Raw genomic sequence first — 23,647 nt, 5'->3', positions numbered from 1 at the left:
TTCACAGTGCAGATGGACAATGACCCGAAGCATACTGCAAAAGCAACCAAATAGATTTTTAAGGGTAAAAAGTGGAATGTTATGCAATGGCCAAGTCAATCCCCTGACCTGAATCCGATTGAGCATGCATTTCACTTGATGAAGACAAAACTGAAGGGAAAATGCCCCAAGAACAAGCAGGAACTGAAGACATTTGCAGTAGAGGCCTGGCAGAGCATCACCAGGGATGAAACCCAGCGTCTGGTGATGTCTATGCGTTCCAGACTTCAGGCTGTAATTGCCTGCAAAGGATTTGCAAAAAAGTATTAAAAAGTGAAAGTTAGATTTAGGATTGTTTAGTTTGTCCCATTACTTTTGGCCTCTAAAAAAGTGGGAGGCACATATAGAAACCGTTGTAATTCCTACACCGTTCACCTGATTTGGATGTAATTACTCTCAAATTAAATCTGAAAGTCTGCAGGTAGAGCACATCTTGTTTGTTTCATTTCATAGCCATTGTGGTGGTGACTAGAGGCCAAAATATGAAAATTCTGTCAATGTCCCAATATTTATGCACCTACCTATATATATTGCTGCCTCTGTGCAGTATTATGCTGAGCCGCCTAATGCCGGGAAAACATCGGCTACTCGGAGCACACACAGGAAGCCGCCTATTGATAGCGCTAAGCTGCCCTGCTAATCAGGGAGCCAGCTGTACTGACAGGGAGGCGCTGGTGGCTGTGCTGCCATCGGCGCGGCTCTGTGGGGGGTCTGTGAAGCCGCCTATTGATAGCGCTAAGCTGCCCTGCTAATCAGGGAGCCAGCTATACTCACAGTAAAGCTGGTGGTGGCTTCCTGCTGCTGCCGGGGCGGCTCTGACTGTGGGGAATCCGCGATGTTCTGCAAGCAGTGGCATGTGCCCCCCCCCCCCTTGAAGATTGAGGTCTCAGGTGTCGATCAGATGCAGCTACTGTCTGTCTGTCCTCAGAGTTGATATGAATTCTTCTATATTCTTTAAACTATCCTAGCCCTAAGAGCAGGAGAGATATTTTTCTGTGACCAGTTCCAACTCGGGCACAAACTAATACTGGCCTATAGGGGGGTAAAGAGGGGAGGAGCTAGTCACACTTCATTTACATTTAAAGTGCCAGCTCCACTCAGCACCGTCTATACCCCACTGTCTTGTAGTCCTCCAGTGTCCCCTAGTGGATGAAGGAGAAAGAGGCGCTGTACGGGGTGTGACAGGTGCAGGGTGCTAGAGGGAATACTGTCTGTAGGGGAGAATTATATACGGCTATAAATTCATATTGATGTAAAATGTGGCTCTGATTACACTTTTCTTCTATTAATGATTTCTATGAATAAGCCGCCTTTCTGCCTTTCTATCTAGGGACCTGGGTGGACTCATGAAAACTCCACTCAGTCATTTTATTCAATGTCTTGTCTGGTAAGTTTCATTTGAATTATATCTCATTGTGTCAGACATAAAAAGCTCATTCACTTTGAGGCCAAAAAAATACTTTTTTTATAAATCTGTTTGAAATCATCATTTCTGATGTGTATGTAATGTGCTGCAATGTGTGGGTGCTATACTCCTGATCACAGCTGGGGATGCGGTATAGCGCCTGTCATGTGCCCCAGCACTGATGTGGTGTATGTAATGTGCTGCAATGTGTGGGTGCTGTACTCCTGATCACAGCAGGGGATGCGGTATAGCGCCTGTCATGTGCCCCAGCACTGATGTGGTGTATGTAATGTGCTGCAATGTGTGGGTGCTGTACTCCTGATCACAGCGGGGGATGCGGTATAGCGCCTGTCATGTGCTCCAGCACTGATGTGGTGTATGTAATGTGCTGCAATGTGTGGGTGCTGTACTCCTGATCACAGCGGGGGATGCGGTATAGCGCCTGTCATGTGCTCCAGCACTGATGTGGTGTATGTAATGTGCTGCAATGTGTGGGTGCTGTACTCCTGATCACAGCAGGGGATGCGGTATAGCGCCTGTCATGTGCCCCAGCACTGATGTGGTGTATGTAATGTGCTGCAATGTGTGGGTGCTATACTCCTGATCACAGCGGGGGATGCGGTATAGCGCCTGTCATGTGCCCCAGCACTGATGTGGTGTATGTAATGTGCTGCAATGTGTGGGTGCTATACTCCTGATCACAGCGGGGGATGCGGTATAGCGCCTGTCATGTGCTCCAGCACTGATGTGGTGTATGTAATGTGCTGCAATGTGTGGGTGCTATACTCCTGATCACAGCAGGGGATGCGGTATAGCGCCTGTCATGTGCTCCTGCACTGATGTGGTGTATGTAATGTGCTGCAATGTGTAGGTGCTGTACTCCTGATCACAGCGGGGGATGCGGTATAGCGCCTGTCATGTGCTCCAGCACTGATGTGGTGTATGTAATGTGCTGCAATGTGTGGGTGCTATACTCCTGATCACAGCGGGGGATGCGGTATAGCGCCTGTCGGGTGCCCCAGCACTGATGTGGTGTATGTAATGTGCTGCAATGTGTGGGTGCTGTACTCCTGATCACAGCGGGGGATGCGGTATAGCGCCTGTCATGTGCCCCAGCACTGATGTGGTGTATGTAATGTGCTGCAATGTGTGGGTGCTATACTCCTGATCACAGCTGGGGATGCGGTATAGCGCCTGTCATGTGCCCCAGCACTGATGTGGTGTATGTAATGTGCTGCAATGTGTGGGTGCTGTACTCCTGATCACAGCTGGGGATGCGGTATAGCGCCTGTCATGTGCCCCAGCACTGATGTGGTGTATGTAATGTGCTGCAATGTGTGGGTGCTATACTCCTGATCACAGCTGGGGATGCGGTATAGCGCCTGTCATGTGCTCCAGCACTGATGTGGTGTATGTAATGTGCTGCAATGTGTGGGTGCTATACTCCTGATCACCGCGGGGGATGCGGTATAGCGCCTGTCATGTGCCCCAGCACTGATGTGGTGTATGTAATGTGCTGCAATGTGTGGGTGCTGTATTCCTGATCACAGCGGGGGATGCGGTATAGCGCCTGTCATGTGCCCCAGCACTGATGTGGTGTATGTAATGTGCTGCAATGTGTGGGTGCTATACTCCTGATCACCGCGGGGGATGCGGTATAGCGCCTGTCATGTGCCCCAGCACTGATGTGGTGTATGTAATGTGCTGCAATGTGTGGGTGCTATACTCCTGATCACCGCGGGGGATGCGGTATAGCGCCTGTCATGTGCCCCAGCACTGATGTGGTGTATGTAATGTGCTGCAATGTGTGGGTGCTGTACTCCTGATCACAGCGGGGGATGCGGTATAGCGCCTGTCATGTGCCCCAGCACTGATGTGGTGTATGTAATGTGCTGCAATGTGTGGGTGCTATACTCCTGATCACAGCGGGGGATGCGGTATAGCGCCTGTCATGTGCCCCAGCACTGATGTGGTGTATGTAATGTGCTGCAATGTGTGGGTGCTATACTCCTGATCACAGCGGGGGATGCGGTATAGCGCCTGTCATGTGCTCCAGCACTGATGTGGTGTATGTAATGTGCTGCAATGTGTGGGTGCTATACTCCTGATCACAGCAGGGGATGCGGTATAGCGCCTGTCATGTGCTCCTGCACTGATGTGGTGTATGTAATGTGCTGCAATGTGTGGGTGCTGTACTCCTGATCACAGCAGGGGATGCGGTATAGCGCCTGTCATGTGCCCCAGCACTGATGTGGTGTATGTAATGTGCTGCAATGTGTGGGTGCTGTACTCCTGATCACAGCGGGGGATGCGGTATAGCGCCTGTCATGTGCCCCAGCACTGATGTGGTGTATGTAATGTGCTGCAATGTGTGGGTGCTATACTCCTGATCACAGCGGGGGATGTGGTATAGCGCCTGTCGGGTGCCCCAGCACTGATGTGGTTTATGTAATGTGCTGCAATGTGTGGGTGCTGTACTCCTGATCACAGCGGGGGATGCGGTATAGCGCCTGTCATGTGCCCCAGCACTGATGTGGTGTATGTAATGTGCTGCAATGTGTGGGTGCTACACTCCTGATCACAGCGGGGGATGCGGTATAGCGTCTGTCATGTGCCCCAGCACTGATGTGGTGTATGTAATGTGCTGCAATGTGTGGGTGCTATACTCCTGATCACAGCAGGGGATGCGGTATAGCACCTGTCATGTGCCCCAGCACTGATGTGGTGTATGTAATGTGCTGCAATGTGTGGGTGCTGTACTCCTGATCACAGCAGGGGATGCGGTATAGCGCCTGTCATGTGCCCCAGCACTGATGTGGTGTATGTAATGTGCTGCAATGTGTGGGAGCTGTACTCCTGATCACAGCGGGGGATGCGGTATAGCGCCTGTCATGTGCCCCAGCACTGATGTGGTGTATGTAATGTGCTGCAATGTGTGGGTGCTATTCTCCTGATCACAGCGGGGGATGCGGTATAGCGCCTGTCATGTGCTCCAGCACTGATGTGGTGTATGTAATGTGCTGCAATGTGTGGGTGCTATACTCCTGATCACAGCGGGGGATGCGGTATAGCGCCTGTCGGGTGCCCCAGCACTGATGTGGTGTATGTAATGTGCTGCAATGTGTGGGTGCTGTACTCCTGATCACAGCGGGGGATGCGGTATAGCGCCTGTCATGTGCCCCAGCACTGATGTGGTGTATGTAATGTGCTGCAATGTGTGGGTGCTATACTCCTGATCACAGCTGGGGATGCGGTATAGCGCCTGTCATGTGCCCCAGCACTGATGTGGTGTATGTAATGTGCTGCAATGTGTGGGTGCTGTACTCCTGATCACAGCGGGGGATGCGGTATAGCGCCTGTCATGTGCCCCAGCACTGATGTGGTGTATGTAATGTGCTGCAATGTGTGGGTGCTATACTCCTGATCACCGCGGGGGATGCGGTATAGCGCCTGTCATGTGCCCCAGCACTGATGTGGTGTATGTAATGTGCTGCAATGTGTGGGTGCTGTATTCCTGATCACAGCGGGGGATGCGGTATAGCGCCTGTCATGTGCCCCAGCACTGATGTGGTGTATGTAATGTGCTGCAATGTGTGGGTGCTATACTCCTGATCACAGCTGGGGATGTGGTACAGCGCCTGTCATGTGCCCCAGCACTGATATGGTGTATGTAATGTGCTGCAATGTGTGGGTGCTGTACTCCTGATCACAGCGGGGGATGCGGTATAGCGCCTGTCATGTGCTCCAGCACTGATGTGGTGTATGTAATGTGCTGCAATGTGTGGGTGCTGTACTCCTTATCACAGCGGGGGATGCGGTATAGCGCCTGTCGGGTGCCCCAGCACTGATGTGGTAGTATGTAATGTGCTGCAATGTGTGGGTGCTGTACTCCTGATCACAGCGGGGGATGCGGTATAGCGCCTGTCGGGTGCCCCAGCACTGATGTGGTGTATGTAATGTGCTGCAATGTGTGGGTGCTGTACTCCTGATCACAGCGGGGGATGCGGTATAGCGCCTGTCATGTGCCCCAGCACTGATGTGGTGTATGTAATGTGCTGCAATGTGTGGGTGCTGTACTCCTGATCACAGCGGGGGATGCGGTATAGCGCCTGTCGGGTGCCCCAGCACTGATGTGGTGTATGTAATGTGCTGCAATGTGTGAGTAGTATACTCCTGATCACAGCGGGGGATGCGGTATAGCGCCTGTCGGGTGCCCCAGCACTGATGTGGTGTATGTATAGTGCTGTAATGTGTGGGTGCCATACTCCTGATCACAGCGGGGGATGCGGTATAGCGCCTGTCATGTGCCCCAGCACTGATGTGGTGTATGTAATGTGCTGCAATGTGTGGGTGCTATACTCCTGATCACAGCAGGGGATGCGGTATAGCGCCTGTCATGTGCCCCAGCACTGATGTGGTGTATGTAATGTGCTGCAATGTGTGGGTGCTATACTCCTGATCACAGCGGGGGATGCGGTATAGCGCCTGTCATGTGCCCCAGCACTGATGTGGTGTATGTAATGTGCTGCAATGTGTGGGTGCTGTACTCCTGATCACAGCTGGGGATGCGGTATAGCGCCTGTCATGTGCCCCAGCACTGATGTGGTGTATGTAATGTGCTGCAATGTGTGGGTGCTATACTCCTGATCACAGCGGGGGATGTGGTATAGCGCCTGTCATGTGCCCCAGCACTGATGTGGTGTATGTAATGTGCTGCAATGTGTGGGTGCTGTACTCCTGATCACAGCGGGGGATGCGGTATAGCGCCTGTCATGTGCCCCAGCACTGATGTGGTGTATGTAATGTGCTGCAATGTGTGGGTGCTATACTCCTGATCACAGCAGGGGATGCGGTATAGCGCCTGTCATGTGCCCCAGCAGTGATGTGGTGTATGTAATGTGCTGCAATGTGTGAGTAGTATACTCCTGATCACAGCGGGGGATGCGGTATAGCGCCTGTCGGGTGCCCCAACACTGATGTGGTAGTATGTAATGTGCTGCAATGTGTGGGTGCTGTACTCCTGATCACAGCGGGGGATGCGGTATAGCGCCTGTCGGGTGCCCCAGCACTGATGTGGTGTATGTAATGTGCTGCAATGTGTGGGTGCTATACTCCTGATCACAGCGGGGGATGCGGTATAGCGCCTGTCGGGTGCCCCAGCACTGATGTGGTGTATGTAATGTGCTGCAATGTGTGGGTGCTATACTCCTGATCACAGCGGGGGATGCGGTATAGCGCCTGTCATGTGCCCCAGCACTGATGTGGTGTATGTAATGTGCTGCAATGTGTGGGTGCTATACTCCTGATCACAGCAGGGGATGCGGTATAGCGCCTGTCATGTGCCCCAGCACTGTTGTGGTGTATGTAATGTGCTGCAATGTGTGGGTGCTATACTCCTGATCACAGCAGGGGATGCGGTATAGCGCCTGTCATGTGCCCCAGCACTGATGTGGTGTATGTAATGTGCTGCAATGTGTGGGTGCCATACTCCTGATCATAGCGGGGGATGCGGTATAGCGCCTGTCATGTGCCCCAGCACTGATGTGGTGTATGTAATGTGCTGCAATGTGTGGGTGCTATACTCCTGATCACAGCGGGGGATGCGGTATAGCGCCTGTCATGTGCCCCAGCACTGATGTGGTGTATGTAATGTGCTGCAATGTGTGGGTGCCATACTCCTGATCATAGCGGGGGATGCGGTATAGCGCCTGTCATGTGCTCCAGCACTGATGTGGTGTATGTAATGTGCTGCAATGTGTGGGTGCTATACTCCTGATCACAGCGGGGGTTGCTGTATAGCGCCTGTCATGTGCCCCAGCACTGATGTGGTGTATGTAATGTGCTGCAATGTATGGGTGCTGTACTCCTGATCACAGCGGGGGATGCGGTATAGTGCCTGTCATGTGCCCCAGCACTGATGTGGTGTATGTAATGTGCTGCAATGTGTGGGTGATATACTCCTGATCACAGCGGGGGATGCGGTATAGCGCCTGTCATGTGCCCCAGCACTGATGTGGTGTATGTAATGTGCTGTAATGTGTGGGTGCTATACTCCTGATCACAGCGGGGGATGCGGTATAGCGCCTGTCATGTGCCCCAGCACTGATGTGGTGTATGTAATGTGCTGCAATGTGTGGGTGCTATACTCCTGATCACAGCGGGGGATGCGGTATAGCGCCTGTCCGGTGCCCCAGCACTGATGTGGTGTATGTAATGTGCTGCAATGTGTGGGTGCTATACTCCTGATCACAGCGGGGGATACGGTATAGCGCCTGTCATGTGCCCCAGCACTGATGTGGTGTATGTAATGTGCTGCAATGTGTGGGTGCTATACTCCTGATCACAGCGGGGGATGCGGTATAGCGCCTGTCATGTGCCCCAGCACTGATGTGGTGTATGTAACGTGCTGCAATGTGTGGGTGCTATACTCCCGATCACAGCGGGGGATGCGGTATAGCACCTGTCATGTGCCCCAGCACTGATGTGGTGTATGTAATGTGCTGCATTGTGTGGGTGCTATACTCCTGATCACAGCGGGGGATGCGGTATAGCACCTGTCGGGTGCCCCAGCACTGATGTGGTGTATGTAATGTGCTGCAATGTGTGGGTGCTATACTCCTGATCACAGCGGGGGATGTGGTATAGGGCCTGTCATGTGCCCCAGCACTGATGTGGTGTATGTAATGTGCTGCAATGTGTGGGTGCTGTACTCCTGATCACAGCGGGGGATGCGGTATAGCGCCTGTCATGTGCCCCAGCACTGATGTGGTGTATGTAATGTGCTGCAATGTGTGGGTGCTATACTCCTGATCACAGCAGGGGATGCGGTATAGCGCCTGTCATGTGCCCCAGCACTGATGTGGTGTATGTAATGTGCTGCAATGTGTGGGTGCTATACTCCTGATCACAGCAGGGGATGCGGTATAGCGCCTGTCATGTGCCCCAGCACTGATGTGGTGTATGTAATGTGCTGCAATGTGTGAGTAGTATACTCCTGATCACAGCGGGGGATGCGGTATAGCGCCTGTCGGGTGCCCCAACACTGATGTGGTAGTATGTAATGTGCTGCAATGTGTGGGTGCTGTACTCCTGATCACAGCGGGGGATGCGGTATAGCGCCTGTCGGGTGCCCCAGCACTGATGTGGTGTATGTAATGTGCTGCAATGTGTGGGTGCTATACTCCTGATCACAGCGGGGGATGCGGTATAGCGCCTGTCATGTGCCCCAGCACTGATGTGGTGTATGTAATGTGCTGCAATGTGTGGGTGCTATACTCCTGATCACAGCAGGGGATGCGGTATAGGGCCTGTCATGTGCCCCAGCACTGATGTGGTGTATGTAATGTGCTGCAATGTGTGGGTGCCATACTCCTGATCACAGCGGGGGATGCGGTATAGCGCCTGTCATGTGCTCCAGCACTGATGTGGTGTATGTAATGTGCTGCAATGTATGGGTGCTGTACTCCTGATCACAGCGGGGGATGCGGTATAGTGCCTGTCATGTGCCCCAGCACTGATGTGGTGTATGTAATGTGCTGCAATGTGTGGGTGCTGTACTCCTGATCACAGCGGGGGATGCGGTATAGCGCCTGTCATGTGCCCCAGCACTGATGTGGTGTATGTAATGTGCTGCAATGTGTGGGTGATATACTCCTGATCACAGCGGGGGATGCGGTATAGCGCCTGTCATGTGCCCCAGCACTGATGTGGTGTATGTAATGTGCTGTAATGTGTGGGTGCTATACTCCTGATCACAGCGGGGGATGCGGTATAGCGCCTGTCATGTGCCCCAGCACTGATGTGGTGTATGTAATGTGCTGCAATGTGTGGGTGCTATACTCCTGATCACAGCGGGGGATGCGGTATAGCGCCTGTCCGGTGCTCCAGCACTGATGTGGTGTATGTAATGTGCTGCAATGTGTGGGTGCTATACTCCTGATCACAGCGGTGGATACGGTATAGCGCCTGTCATGTGCCCCAGCACTGATGTGGTGTATGTAATGTGCTGCAATGTGTGGGTGCTATACTCCCGATCACAGCGGGGGATGCGGTATAGCGCCTGTCATGTGCCCCAGCACTGATGTGGTGTATGTAATGTGCTGCAATGTGTGGGTGCTATACTCCCGATCACAGCGGGGGATGCGGTATAGCACCTGTCATGTGCCCCAGCACTGATGTGGTGTATGTAATGTGCTGCAATGTGTGGGTGCTATACTCCTGATCACAGCGGGGGATGCGGTATAGCGCCTGTCGGGTGCCCCAGCACTGATGTGGTGTATGTAATGTGCTGCAATGTGTGGGTGCTATACTCCTGATCACAGCGGGGGATGCGTTATAGCGCCTGTCATGTGCCCCAGCACTGATGTGGTGTATGTAATGTGCTGCAATGTATGGGTGCTGTACTCCTGATCACAGCGGGGGATGCGGTATAGCGCCTGTCATGTGCCCCAGCACTGATGTGGTGTATGTAATGTGCTGCAATGTGTGGGTGCTATACTTCTGATCACAGCGGGGGATGCGGTATAGCGCCTGTCATGTGCCCCAGCACTGATGTGGTGTATGTAATGTGCTGCAATGTGTGGGTGCTATACTCCTGATCACAGCGGGGGATGTGGTATAGCGCCTGTCATGTGCCCCAGCACTGATGTGGTGTATGTAATGTGCTGCAATGTGTGGGTGCTGTACTCCTGATCACAGCGGGGGATGCGGTATAGCGCCTGTCATGTGCCCCAGCACTGATGTGGTGTATGTAATGTGCTGCAATGTGTGGGTGCTGTACTCCTGATCACAGCGGGGGATGCGGTATAGCGCCTGTCATGTGCCCCAGCACTGATGTGGTGTATGTAATGTGCTGCAATGTGTGGGTGCTATACTCCTGATCACAGCTGGGGATGCGGTATAGCGCCTGTCATGTGCTCCAGCACTGATGTGGTGTGTGTAATGTGCTGCAATGTGTGGGTGCTGTACTCCTGATCACAGCGGGGGATGCGGTATAGCGCCTGTTATGTGCGCCAGTACTGCTCCAGTATGTGCCAGTCTGCTAAGGTCAGTGCCCTGTATGTGCCCTGTACCCACTCTCAGGCCAGCTGATTGTACCAGGGTGACTGTGTATGATGATCACTGACTCCGTCTTGTCACTATAGGATTGTTCCTGCCTGAGACGGACACCGGTGAAATCAATTAACCAAACTAAGGAGTCCACGTCCAGCATCTATCCACCCTGGGTGAGCAGTAATCTCGTAACAAGTTCATTTAAAGGGAAATTGTGACCTGGAGCTAAAAATACAAGTTTATGAACTCACTGGTACATTAGTTATTGCATTAATAATAAATGTTTCCTGTCTGATTCTTTCTTTGATACATAAGGTGGTTGGGATTATATGCCACCACGGCTCACGTGTACTTGTTGGGGGCTGAAGCTGCTAACCCACAATAAATGTATCTAATGCCCACACAGGAGTTTCCTCTCTGTAATATTGTATTGTTGGTCACCTCAGTGGGTTAGAGGGTCCCCCCCCCCTTCATAAGGATGTTACAGAAATAAGAAACAATGTTACAGAATAACGTCCTTCATGGCTCCGGAGGGTGTAAGCAAAACTGAGCGATGAGCACTGCGCCTGGCGGTATACTGTCAGGAAGCCGGCGGACGTAATCCCGATGGCCGGTTTACTGACTGCTTTATCCTGGCGAGGGTTAAATGACCAGCATCTACATCTAGACGCCTGTCATTTTACCGACGCCGGGAGACCGGCGCCCAGCATCCCGATCGAGGTGATGCCGGGCGCCGCTGCGGACAGCCGCGGGGGTTGGCTAGGTTTAGGGCTCCCGGGGGGGACTTAGGGTTAGGCACCCACCCCCCCCGTGGGACAGGTTTAGGCAGCAGAGAAGGGGGGGTTAGGTTTAGGCACTTAGAGGGGGGATTAGTGTTAGGCACCGGGGGAAGGTTAGGGTTAGGCACCCCTAAGGAGGGTTAGGGGGGGGAGGTTAGGGTTAGGGGGGGAGGTTAGGGTTAGGCACTGGGGGGAAGGTTAGGGTTAGGGGGGGAGGTCAAGGTTAGGCACTGGGGGGGAGGTTAGGGTTAGGCACTGGGGGGGGAGGTTAGGGTTAGGGGGGGGAGGTTAGGGTTAGGGGGGGAGGTTAGATTAGCAAATACTAACCTGGGGACGATCGTGATTTTCACCCATGTCGGGCAGTCGCTGTCGGGATTTGAATTCATACCGATTCCCGCCTGGCAGAGGACTGCACATCTTTAGGACTAATAATTATAGTCGCCGTGGTATAACGCTGTGCGGGGCAACAAATCCAGGTGTGAACTTGATACATAGATACAGTGTGTTACTAAATGTAGCCAGCACTTATACAAGTCATTCTGTAGAAAACAAGTCTAAATATTCTGCAACAGACCTGGTCACTGAGTTTATTGCGGTGGGGGGAGAGGGGGGCGTGATGGTATATTTACCTTTTAACTACTGTTGTGTCTCAGGATGGACATCATATAATATACTGATTACACAGCAAGTGTATGTTTTTTATAGGTGATCATTCCTTTTAGGTCCTTTATATATATCTGGAATGTGTATATTGTAATATCGCTGGTTTATATACTGAGCTGTTAGAGCAAGTTCTGCGCTCATAATGAGGACAAATTTGGACAACAGGTACATTAGCCGATGCTCTCCTAGAACTATTTATAGAAGAGAAAAAAAAGATCATTTACAAATGTTGTCACCAGGTGGCGATGTAGTGATTGATCATTCTGTCCTCCAGTGTGGTCAACAACAATTTCCATTTTCATGTCAATAACCAGCAATGGCATCTAGTGCTTCCGGTCAGATCTGTGAGGGTTCTGTATGACACTCTTCCCGATGCATCTGGCTCTTCATCAAACCGCACAAACAAAAGTCGCATGGGGTGAGATCCAGTGTAATCGGAGTGGCCAGGAAGCAGAAAGTAGCGGCCGATGACCTGGTCTTCGGTACAGTGTTGTCTTAGCAATTGTAGCACTCTTTTAAGTATGACAAAATGTGTTAGTAGTATTTGTTACAAACACGGCCGGCGCGTCTCTGAAGTAGCTGTTGTCACAATTCATTCCGGGCATTAGAACTCCCCCCAGAGTGCTCTATGCAGGGAAGCTTTCACTTTAACAGCCCTGTATGTGCTTTATACATTTAGCTGCAATACCCTTTCCTATTTTGTTTTGTCAGACAGGTGAGCTGCCTCAGCGCTGGGTTCCTCCTGTTGCTGGAGGGAATGGACTGCCAGTACGATCCCATATAGCCTCCAGCTATGAGCTCCAAGAGGAACTTGGTACAGTGTTTTCGTGTCTCACTTATTCCCTGTCAGATCACAGTTTGCACAATACACTTCAGTTTAAAGTAAAAGAAAATTTTATGTTGTGTAAACACTCATATGGGACCCACCAAGGCAGAAGTCTCCATATATAAGCTCACGGCCATCTGCTGACAGTGCGACCTGCTGTGAGCTGCTGGGAAATGACAGCCACGGCTCAGCCAATCAGATTCCTGTGTTTTCTCAGCTCCCATAATAGCTGCTGAGCAGGTAACCAGGTAGATTTTACCTATTACCTTATAAATAAGAATGTTCATCCCTAACGTCACTTAGAAGTTACATATTTATTTGAAAACATTTTCAGAAATATAGGAATTGAAAAAACCTGCCAAACAGATACAATAAAACTGGTAATTAATGATGTATTAATTACTATGATCTACTGTCCTTATAATTTATATAGTACTACCATTGTATGCAGTCACTTCTCCTCCTGTATTAGGTACCGGTTTCCCTATAGGGTGTAAGCCTGTGAGCAGGGCCCTCCGACCTCTCTGGTATAACTCTGCCTCATCTTATTACGGTTTGTCCCTATCTGTACCGGGCAGCAGAATATGCTGGTGATAGATAAGGAGCAGGTGAAGCCGGTCTCTCCTCCAGTATTAGGTACCGGTTTCCCTATAGAGTGTAAGCCTGTGAGCAGGACCCTCCGACCTCTCTGGTATAACGCTGCCTCATCTTATTACGGTTTGTCCCTATCTGTACCGGGCAGCAGAATATACCGGTGATAGATAAGGAGCAGGTGAAGTCGGTCTCTCCTCCTGTATTAGGTACCGGTTTCCCTATAGGGTGTAAGCCTGTGAGCAGGGCCCTCCGACCTCTCTGGTATAACGCTGCCTCATCTTATTACGGTTTGTCCCTATCTGTACCGGGCAGCAGAATATACCGGTGATAGATAAGGAGCAGGTGAAGTCGGTCTCTCCTCCTGTATTAGGTACCGGTTTCCCTATAGGGTGTAAGCCTGTGAGCAGGGCCCTCCGACCTCTCTGGTATAACTCTGCCTCATCTTATTACGGTTTGTCCCTATCTGTACAGGGCAGCAGAATATGCTGGTGATAGATAAGGAGCAGGTGAAGCCGGTCTCTCCTCCTGTATTAGGTACCGGTTTCCCTATAGAGTGTAAGCCTGTGAGCAGGGCCCTCCGACCTCTCTGGTATAACGCTGCCTCATCTTATTACGGTTTGTCCCTATCTGTACAGGGCAGCAGAATATGCTGGTGATAGATAAGGAGCAGGTGAAGCCGGTCTCTCCTCCTGTATTAGGTACCGGTTTCCCTATAGAGTGTAAGCCTGTGAGCAGGGCCCTCCGACCTCTCTGGTATAACTCTGCCTCATCTTATTACGGTTTGTCCCTATCTGTACCGGGCAGCAGAATATGCTGGTGTTAGATAAGGAGCAGGTGAAGCCGGTCTCTCCTCCTGTATTAGGTACCGGTTTCCCTATAGAGTGTAAGCCTGTGAGCAGGGCCCTCTGACCTCTCTGGTATAACGCTGCCTCATCTTATTACGGTTTGTCCCTATCTGTACCGGGCAGCAGAATATGCTGGTGATAGATAAGGAGCAGGTGAAGCCGGTCTCTCCTCCTGTATTAGGTACCGGTTTCCCTATAGGGTGTAAGCCTGTGAGCAGGGCCCTCCGACCTCTCTGGTATAACTCTGCCTCATCTTATTACGGTTTGTCCCTACCTGTACCGGGCAGCAGAATATGCTGGTGATAGATAAGGAGCAGGTGAAGCCGGTCTCTCCTCCTGTATTAGGTACCGGTTTCCCTATAGGGTGTAAGCCTGTGAGCAGGGCCCTCCGACCTCTCTGGTATAACGCTGCCTCATCTTATTACGGTTTGTCCCTAACTGTACCGGGCAGCAGAATATGCTGGTGATAGATAAGGAGCAGGTGAAGCCGGTCTCTCCTCCTGTATTAGGTACCGGTTTCCCTATAGGGTGTAAGCCTGTGAGCAGGGCCCTCCGACCTCTCTGGTATAACGCTGCCTCATCTTATTACGGTTTGTCCCTATCTGTACCGGGCAGCAGAATATGCCGGTGATAGATAAGGAGCAGGTGAAGCCGGTCTCTCCTCCTGTATTAGGTACCGGTTTCCCTATAGAGTGTAAGCCTGTGAGCAGGGCCCTCCGACCTCTCTGGTATAACGCTGCCTCATCTTATTACGGTTTGTCCCTATCTGTACAGGGCAGCAGAATATGCTGGTGTTAGATAAGGAGCAGGTGAAGCCGGTCTCTCCTCCTGTATTAGGTACCGGTTTCCCTATAGAGTGTAAGCCTGTGAGCAGGGCCCTCCGACCTCTCTGGTATAACTCTGCCTCATCTTATTACGGTTTGTCCCTATCTGTACAGGGCAGCAGAATATGCCGGTGATAGATAAGGAGCAGGTGAAGCCGGTCTCTCCTCCAGTATTAGGTACCGGTTTCCCTATAGGGTGTAAGCCTGTGAGCAGGGCCCTCCGACCTCTCTGGTATAACGCTGCCTCATCTTATTACGGTTTGTCCCTATCTGTACAGTGCAGCAGAATATGCTGGTGATAGATAAGGAGCAGGTGAAGCCGGTCTCTCCTCCAGTATTAGGTACCGGTTTCCCTATAGAGTGTAAGCCTGTGAGCAGGACCCTCCGACCTCTCTGGTATAACGCTGCCTCATCTTATTACGGTTTGTCCCTATCTGTACCGGGCAGCAGAATATACCGGTGATAGATAAGGAGCAGGTGAAGTCGGTCTCTCCTCCTGTATTAGGTACCGGTTTCCCTATAGGGTGTAAGCCTGTGAGCAGGGCCCTCCGACCTCTCTGGTATAACGCTGCCTCATCTTATTACGGTTTGTCCCTATCTGTACAGGGCAGCAGAATATGCTGGTGTTAGATAAGGAGCAGGTGAAGCCGGTCTCTCCTCCTGTATTAGGTACCGGTTTCCCTATAGAGTGTAAGCCTGTGAGCAGGGCCCTCTGACCTCTCTGGTATAACGCTGCCTCATCTTATTACGGTTTGTCCCTATCTGTACAGGGCAGCAGAATATGCTGGTGATAGATAAGGAGCAGGTGAAGCCGGTCTCTCCTCCTGTATTAGGTGCCGGTTTCCCTATAGGGTGTAAGCCTGTGAGCAGGGCCCTCTGACCTCTCTGGTATAACGCTGCCTCATCTTATTACGGTTTGTCCCTATCTGTACAGGGCAGCAGAATATGCTGGTGATAGATAAGGAGCAGGTGAAGCCGGTCTCTCCTCCAGTATTAGGTACCGGTTTCCCTATAGAGTGTAAGCCTGTGAGCAGGGCCCCCCGACCTCTCTGGTATAACGCTGCCTCATCTTATTACGGTTTGTCCCTATCTGTACAGGGAAGCAGAATATGCTGGTGATAGATAAGGAGCAGGTGAAGCCGGTCTCTCCTCCTGTATTAGGTACCGGTTTCCCTATAGAGTGTAAGCCTGTGAGCAGGGCCCTCCGACCTCTCTGGTATAACTCTGCCTCATCTTATTACGGTTTGTCCCTATCTGTACCGGGCAGCAGAATATGCTGGTGATAGATAAGGAGCAGGTGAAGCCGGTCTCCCCTCCTGTATTAGGTGCCGGTTTCCGTATAGGGTGTAAGCCTGTGAGCAGGGTCCTCAGACCTCTCTGGTATAACGCTGCCTCATCTTATTACGGTTTGTCCCTATCTGTACAGGGCAGCAGAATATGCCGGTGATAGATAAGGAGCAGGTGAAGCCGGTCTCTCCTCCTGTATTAGGTACCGGTTTCCCTATAGGGTGTAAGCCTGTGACCATGGCCCTCCGACCTCTCTGGTATAACGCTGCCTCATCTTATTACGGTTTGTCCCTATCTGTAACGGGCAGCAGAATATGCTGGTGATAGATAAGGAGCAGGTGAAGCCGGTCTCTCCTCCTGTATTAGGTGCCGGTTTCCCTATAGGGTGTAAGCCTGTGAACAGGGCCCTCCGACCTCTCTGGTATAACGCTGCCTCATCTTATTACGGTTTGTCCCTAACTGTACAGGGCAGCAGAATATGCTGGTGATAGATAAGGAGCAGGTGAAGCCGGTCTCTCCTCCTGTATTAGGTACCGGTTTCCCTATAGGGTGTAAGCCTGTGAGCAGGGCCCTCCGACCTCTCAGGTATAACGCTGCCTCATCTTATTACGGTTTGTCCCTATCTGTACCGGGCAGCAGAATATGCTGGTGATAGATAAGGAGCCGGTCTCTCCTCCGCGGCGAGTCTGCTGTCACTGCGTAGCGCCATCTTCCTGGATATGTCACCACCCTGCACCCTTTATAAATACGCCTGTGACTACCTGCCCCATTGGAGCTTACGGCGCACATTCCCTAACGTACAGGTGTACATACAGACACACTAGTCACTCTGCATACACACTGCTACATGTTTGCAGGGGAAGTGATGTTGCTCAGAGCAGTATACGTGGTAGTCGCTGTATAGACACGTTGTAGCCAGCGCTGCTGCTGCTTCTGGATAACTTCTCTTTATCATCTCACAGGGAAAGGATTCAACGATTTAACGACCATCTACCTCGCACGCCACCCCCTCACAGGGAGCCTGGTGACCGTACGTCTGACAGATCTGGATGACTGTTCTGATGAACACCTCAAGTTCTTACAGGTGACGCACAGAAGCACCCGCACAACAGCCCTGACCGTGTACCCAGCATGCAGCTGGGCATATCAGACATGTACAGTTACTAACAGACATCCTTTATGCTATAAACCTGCGTCCGGGGATTCCTGGTGTCATGTGATCACTCGGAGTCAGCCTATAGAAAGCTGGCCCTGGGTGATGTCACTGGTTGTTACTCTGGGGCGCAGCACTAATACCTCCACCAGAACATGGGGGTGTCTGTGTGCGCGTCCCCCTCCCCCTCCTGCCAAGTAACAGGTGAATATGGGAGAATCTGTACCCAGCTGTAACACACAATAATAAGTGGAAGTAGTTGTATAGCTGTAACACACAATAATAAGTGGAAGTAGTTGTGTAGCTGTAACACACAATAAGTGGAAGAAGTTGTATAGCTGTAACACACAATAATAAGTGGAAGTAGTTGTGTAGCTGTAACACACAATAATAAGTGGAAGTAGTTGTACAGCTGTAACACACAATAATAAGTGGAAGTAGTTGTATAGCTGTAACACACAATAATAAGTGGAAGTAGTTGTATAGCTGTAACACACAATAATAAGTGGAAGTAGTTGTATAGCTGTAACACACAATAATAAGTGGAAGTAGTTGTACAGCTGTAACACACAATAATAAGTGGAAGTAGTTGTGTAGCTGTAACACACAATAATAAGTGGAAGTAGTTGTATAGCTGTAACACACAATAAGTGGAAGTAGTTGTATAGTTGTAACACAATGTGGAAGTAGTTGTATAGCTGTAACACACAATAATAAGTGGAAGTAGTTGTACAGCTGTAACACACAATAATAAGTGGAAGTAGTTGTACAGCTGTAACACACAATAATAAGTGGAAGTAGTTGTATAGCTGTAACACACAATAAGTGGAAGTAGTTGTATAGTTGTAACACAATGTGGAAGTAGTTGTATAGCTGTAACACACAATAATAAGTGGAAGTAGTTGTATAGCTGTAACACACAATAATAAGTGGAAGTAGTTGTATAGCTGTAACACACAATAATAAGTGGAAGTAGTTGTACAGCTGTAACACACAATAATAAGTGGAAGTAGTTGTATAGCTGTAACACACAATAATAAGTGGAAGTAGTTGTACAGCTGTAACACACAATAATAAGTGGAAGTAGTTGTACAGCTGTAACACACAATAATAAGTGGAAGTAGTTGTACAGCTGTAACACACAATAATAAGTGGAAGTAGTTGTGTAGCTGTAACACACAATAATAAGTGGAAGTAGTTGTGTAGCTGTAACACACAATAATAAGTGGAAGTAGTTGTACAGCTGTAACACACAATAATAAGTGGAAGTAGTTGTACAGCTGTAACACACAATAATAAGTGGAAGTAGTTGTGTAGCTGTAACACACAGTAATAAGTGGAAGTAGTTGTATAGCTGTAACACACAATAATAAGTGGAAGTAGTTGTATAGCTGTAACACACAATAATAAGTGGAAGTAGTTGTATAGCTGTAACACACAATAATAAGTGGAAGTAGTTGTATAGCTGTAACACACAATAAGTGGAAGTAGTTGTATAGTTGTAACACAATGTGGAAGTAGTTGTATAGCTGTAACACACAATAATAAGTGGAAGTAGTTGTATAGCTGTAACACACAATAATAAGTGGAAGTAGTTGTATAGCTGTAACACACAATAATAAGTGGAAGTAGTTGTATAGCTGTAACACACAAGTGGAAGTAGTTGTATAGCTGTAACACACAATAATAAGTGGAAGTAGTTGTACAGCTGTAACACACAATAATAAGTGGAAGTAGTTGTATAGCTGTAACACACAATAAGTGGAAGTAGTTGTGTAGCTGTAACACACAATAATAAGTGGAAGTAGTTGTATAGCTGTAACACACAATAAGTGGAAGTAGTTGTATAGCTGTAACACAATAAGTGGAAGTAGTTGTATAGCTGTAACCAACAAGTGGAAGTAGTTGTATAGCTGTAACACACAATAATAAGTGGAAGTAGTTGTATGGCTGTAACACACAATAATAAGTGGAAGTAGTTGTATAGCTGTAACACACAATAAGTGGAAGTAGTTGTGTAGCTGTAACACACAATAAGTGGAAGTAGTTGTATAGCTGTAACACACAATAAGTGGAAGTAGTTGTATAGCTGTAACACAATAAGTGGAAGTAGTTGTATAGCTGTAACACAATAAGTGGAAGTAGTTGTATAGCTGTAACACACAATAAGTGGAAGTAGTTGTATAGCTGTAACACAATAATAAGTGGAAGTAGTTGTATAGCTGTAACACACAATAATAAGTGGAAGTAGTTGTATAGCTGTAACACACAATAAGTGGAAGTAGTTGTATAGCTGTAACACACAATAATAAGTGGAAGTAGTTGTATAGCTGTAACACACAATAATAAGTGGAAGTAGTTGTATAGCTTTAACACACAATAATAAGTGGAAGTAGTTGTATAGCTGTAACACACAATAATAAGTGGAAGTAGTTGTATAGCTGTAACACACAATAATAAGTGGAAGTAGTTGTATAGCTGTAACACACAATAATAAGTGGAAGTAGTTGTATAGCTGTAACACACAATAATAAGTAGAAGTAGTTGTATAGCTGTAACACACAATAATAAGTGGAAGTAGTTGTATAGTTGTAACACACAATAAGTGGAAGTAGTTGTATTGCTGTAACACACAATAAGTGGAAGTAGTTGTGTAGCTGTAACACACTAAGTGGAAGTAGTTGTATAGCTGTAACACACAATAATAAGTGGAAGTAGTTGTATAGCTGTAACACACAATAATAAGTGGAAGTAGTTGTATAGCTGTAACACACAATAAGTGGAAGTAGTTGTATAGCTGTAACACACAAGTGGAAGTAGTTGTATAGCTGTAACACACAATAAGTGGAAGTAGTTGTACAGCTGTAACACACAATAATAAGTGGAAGTAGTTGTATAGCTGTAACACACAATAAGTGGAAGTAGTTGTACAGCTGTAACACACAATAATAAGTGGAAGTAGTTGTATAGCTGTAACACACAATAATAAGTGGAAGTAGTTGTATAGCTGTAACACACAATAATAAGTGGAAGTAGTTGTACAGCTGTAACACACAATAATAAGTGGAAGTAGTTGTATAGCTGTAACACACAATAATAAGTGGAAGTAGTTGTATAGCTGTAACACACAATAATAAGTGGAAGTAGTTGTATAGCTGTAACACAATAATAAGTGGAAGTAGTTGTATAGCTGTAACACACAATAATAAGTGGAAGTAGTTGTGTAGCTGTAACACACAATAATAAGTGGAAGTAGTTGTATAGCTGTAACACACAATAATAAGTGGAAGTAGTTGTGTAGCTGTAACACACAATAATAAGTGGAAGTAGTTGTGTAGCTGTAACACACAATAAGTGGAAGTAGTTGTATAGCTGTAACCACAATAAGTGGAAGTAGTTGTATAGCTGTAACACACAATAAGTGGAAGTAGTTGTATAGCTGTAACACACAATAAGTGGAAGTAGTTGTATAGCTGTAACACACAATAATAAGTGGAAGTAGTTGTATAGCTGTAACACACAATAAGTGGAAGTAGTTGTATAGCTGTAACACACAAGTGGAAGTAGTTGTATAGCTGTAACACACAATAAGTGGAAGTAGTTGTACAGCTGTAACACACAATAACAAGTGGAAGTAGTTGTATAGCTGTAACACACAATAATAAGTGGAAGTAGTTGTATAGCTGTAACACACAATAAGTGGAAGTAGTTGTATAGTTGTAACACACAATAATAAGTGGAAGTAGTTGTATAGCTGTAACACACAATAATAAGTGGAAGTAGTTGTATAGCTGTAACACACAATAAGTGGAAGTAGTTGTACAGCTGTAACACACAATAATAAGTGGAAGTAGTTGTATAGCTGTAACACACAATAATAAGTGGAAGTAGTTGTATAGCTGTAACACACAATAAGTGGAAGTAGTTGTATAGCTGTGACACACAATAAGTGGAAGTAGTTGTATAGTTGTAACACACAAGTGGAAGTAGTTGTATAGCTGTAACACACAATAAGTGGAAGTAGTTGTACAGCTGTAACACACAATAATAAGTGGAAGTAGTTGTATAGCTGTAACACACAATAATAAGTGGAAGTAGTTGTATAGCTGTAACACACAATAATAAGTGGAAGTAGTTGTATAGCTGTAACACACAATAAGTGGAAGTAGTTGTATAGCTGTGACACACAATAAGTGGAAGTAGTTGTATTGTTGTAACACACAAGTGGAAGTAGTTGTATAGCTGTAACACACAATAAGTGGAAGTAGTTGTACAGCTGTAACACACAATAATAAGTGGAAGTAGTTGTATAGCTGTAACACACAATAATAAGTGGAAGTAGTTGTATAGCTGTAACACACAATAATAAGTGGAAGTAGTTGTATAGCTGTAACACACAATAATAAGTGGAAGTAGTTGTATAGCTGTAACACACAATAAGTGGAAGTAGTTGTATAGTTGTAACACACAAGTGGAAGTAGTTGTATAGCTGTAACACACAATAAGTGGAAGTAGTTGTACAGCTGTAACACACAATAATAAGTGGAAGTAGTTGTATAGCTGTAACACACAATAAGTGGAAGTAGTTGTACAGCTGTAACACACAATAATAAGTGGAAGTAGTTGTATAGCTGTAACACACAATAATAAGTGGAAGTAGTTGTATAGCTGTAACACACAATAAGTGGAAGTAGTTGTACAGCTGTAACACACAATAAGTGGAAGTAGTTGTATAGCTGTAACACACAATAATAAGTGGAAGTAGTTGTATAGCTGTAACACACAATAATAAGTGGAAGTAGTTGTATAGCTGTAACACACAATAAGTGGAAGTAGTTGTACAGCTGTAACACACAATAATAAGTGGAAGTAGTTGTATAGCTGTAACACACAATAATAAGTGGAAGTAGTTGTATAGCTGTAACACACAATAATAAGTGGAAGTAGTTGTATAGCTGTAACACACAATAATAAGTGGAAGTAGTTGTATATTTGTAACACACAATAAGTGGAAGTAGTTGTATATTTGTAACACACAATAATAAGTGGAAGTAGTTGTATATTTGTAACACACAATAATAAGTGGAAGTAGTTGTATAGCTGTAACACACAAGTGGAAGTAGTTGTATAGCTGTAACACACAATAAGTGGAAGTAGTTGTATAGCTGTAACACACAATAATAAGTGGAAGTAGTTGTATAGCTGTAACACACAATAAGTGGAAGTAGTTGTATATTTGTAACACACAATAATAAGTGGAAGTAGTTGTATATTTGTAACACACAATAATAAGTGGAAGTAGTTGTATAGCTGTAACACACAATAATAAGTGGAAGTAGTTGTATAGCTGTAACACACAATAAGTGGAAGTAGTTGTATAGCTGTAACACACAATAATAAGTGGAAGTAGTTGTATAGCTGTAACACACAATAATAAGTGGAAGTAGTTGTATAGCTGTAACACACAATAATAAGTGGAAGTAGTTGTATAGCTGTAACACACAATAATAAGTGGAAGTAGTTGTATAGCTGTAACACACAATAATAAGTGGAAGTAGTTGTATATTTGTAACACACAATAATAAGTGGAAGTAGTTGTATATTTGTAACACACAATAATAAGTGGAAGTAGTTGTATATTTGTAACACACAATAATAAGTGGAAGTAGTTGTATAGCTGTAACACACAATAATAAGTGGAAGTAGTTGTATAGTTGTAACACACAATAATAAGTGGAAGTAGTTGTATAGTTGTAACACACAATAATAAGTGGAAGTAGTTGTATAGTTGTAACACACAATAATAAGTGGAAGTAGTTGTATAGTTGTAACACACAATAATAAGTGGAAGTAGTTGTATAGCTGTAACACACAATAATAAGTGGAAGTAGTTGTATAGCTGTAACACACAATAAGTGGAAGTAGTTGTACAGCTGTAACACACAATAATAAGTGGAAGTAGTTGTATAGCTGTAACACACAATAATAAGTGGAAGTAGTTGTATAGCTGTAACACACAATAAGTGGAAGTAGTTGTACAGCTGTAACACACAATAATAAGTGGAAGTAGTTGTATAGCTGTAACACACAATAATAAGTGGAAGTAGTTGTATAGCTGTAACACACAATAATAAGTGGAAGTAGTTGTATAGCTGTAACACACAATAATAAGTGGAAGTAG

At 47.1% G+C, this 23,647-nt stretch overlaps 1 protein-coding gene across 3 annotated transcripts in view; it reads left to right on the top strand.

Annotated features, from left to right (window-relative positions):
- Positions 1-23,647, top strand: part of STRADB (STE20 related adaptor beta) — a 119,683-nt gene that overhangs the window by 49,380 nt on the left and 46,656 nt on the right. For all 3 annotated transcript variants that reach the window (XM_088465254.1, XM_088465253.1, XM_088465252.1), the window contains exons 2-5: positions 1,370-1,426; positions 10,588-10,668; positions 12,649-12,751; positions 17,276-17,397. In XM_088465254.1, coding sequence (XP_088321380.1) covers positions 1,415-1,426; positions 10,588-10,668; positions 12,649-12,751; positions 17,276-17,397 — 318 coding nt within the window. In that variant the 5' untranslated portion in view covers positions 1,370-1,414. The remainder of the gene's footprint in view (positions 1-1,369; positions 1,427-10,587; positions 10,669-12,648; positions 12,752-17,275; positions 17,398-23,647) is intronic.

This window comes from Taudactylus pleione, unplaced genomic scaffold (assembly GCF_031769625.1).
Source record: "Taudactylus pleione unplaced genomic scaffold, aTauple2 ptg001928l, whole genome shotgun sequence".
Taxonomy (NCBI): domain Eukaryota; kingdom Metazoa; phylum Chordata; class Amphibia; order Anura; family Myobatrachidae; genus Taudactylus; species Taudactylus pleione.
This window is presented reverse-complemented; position numbering and strand designations above follow the sequence as displayed.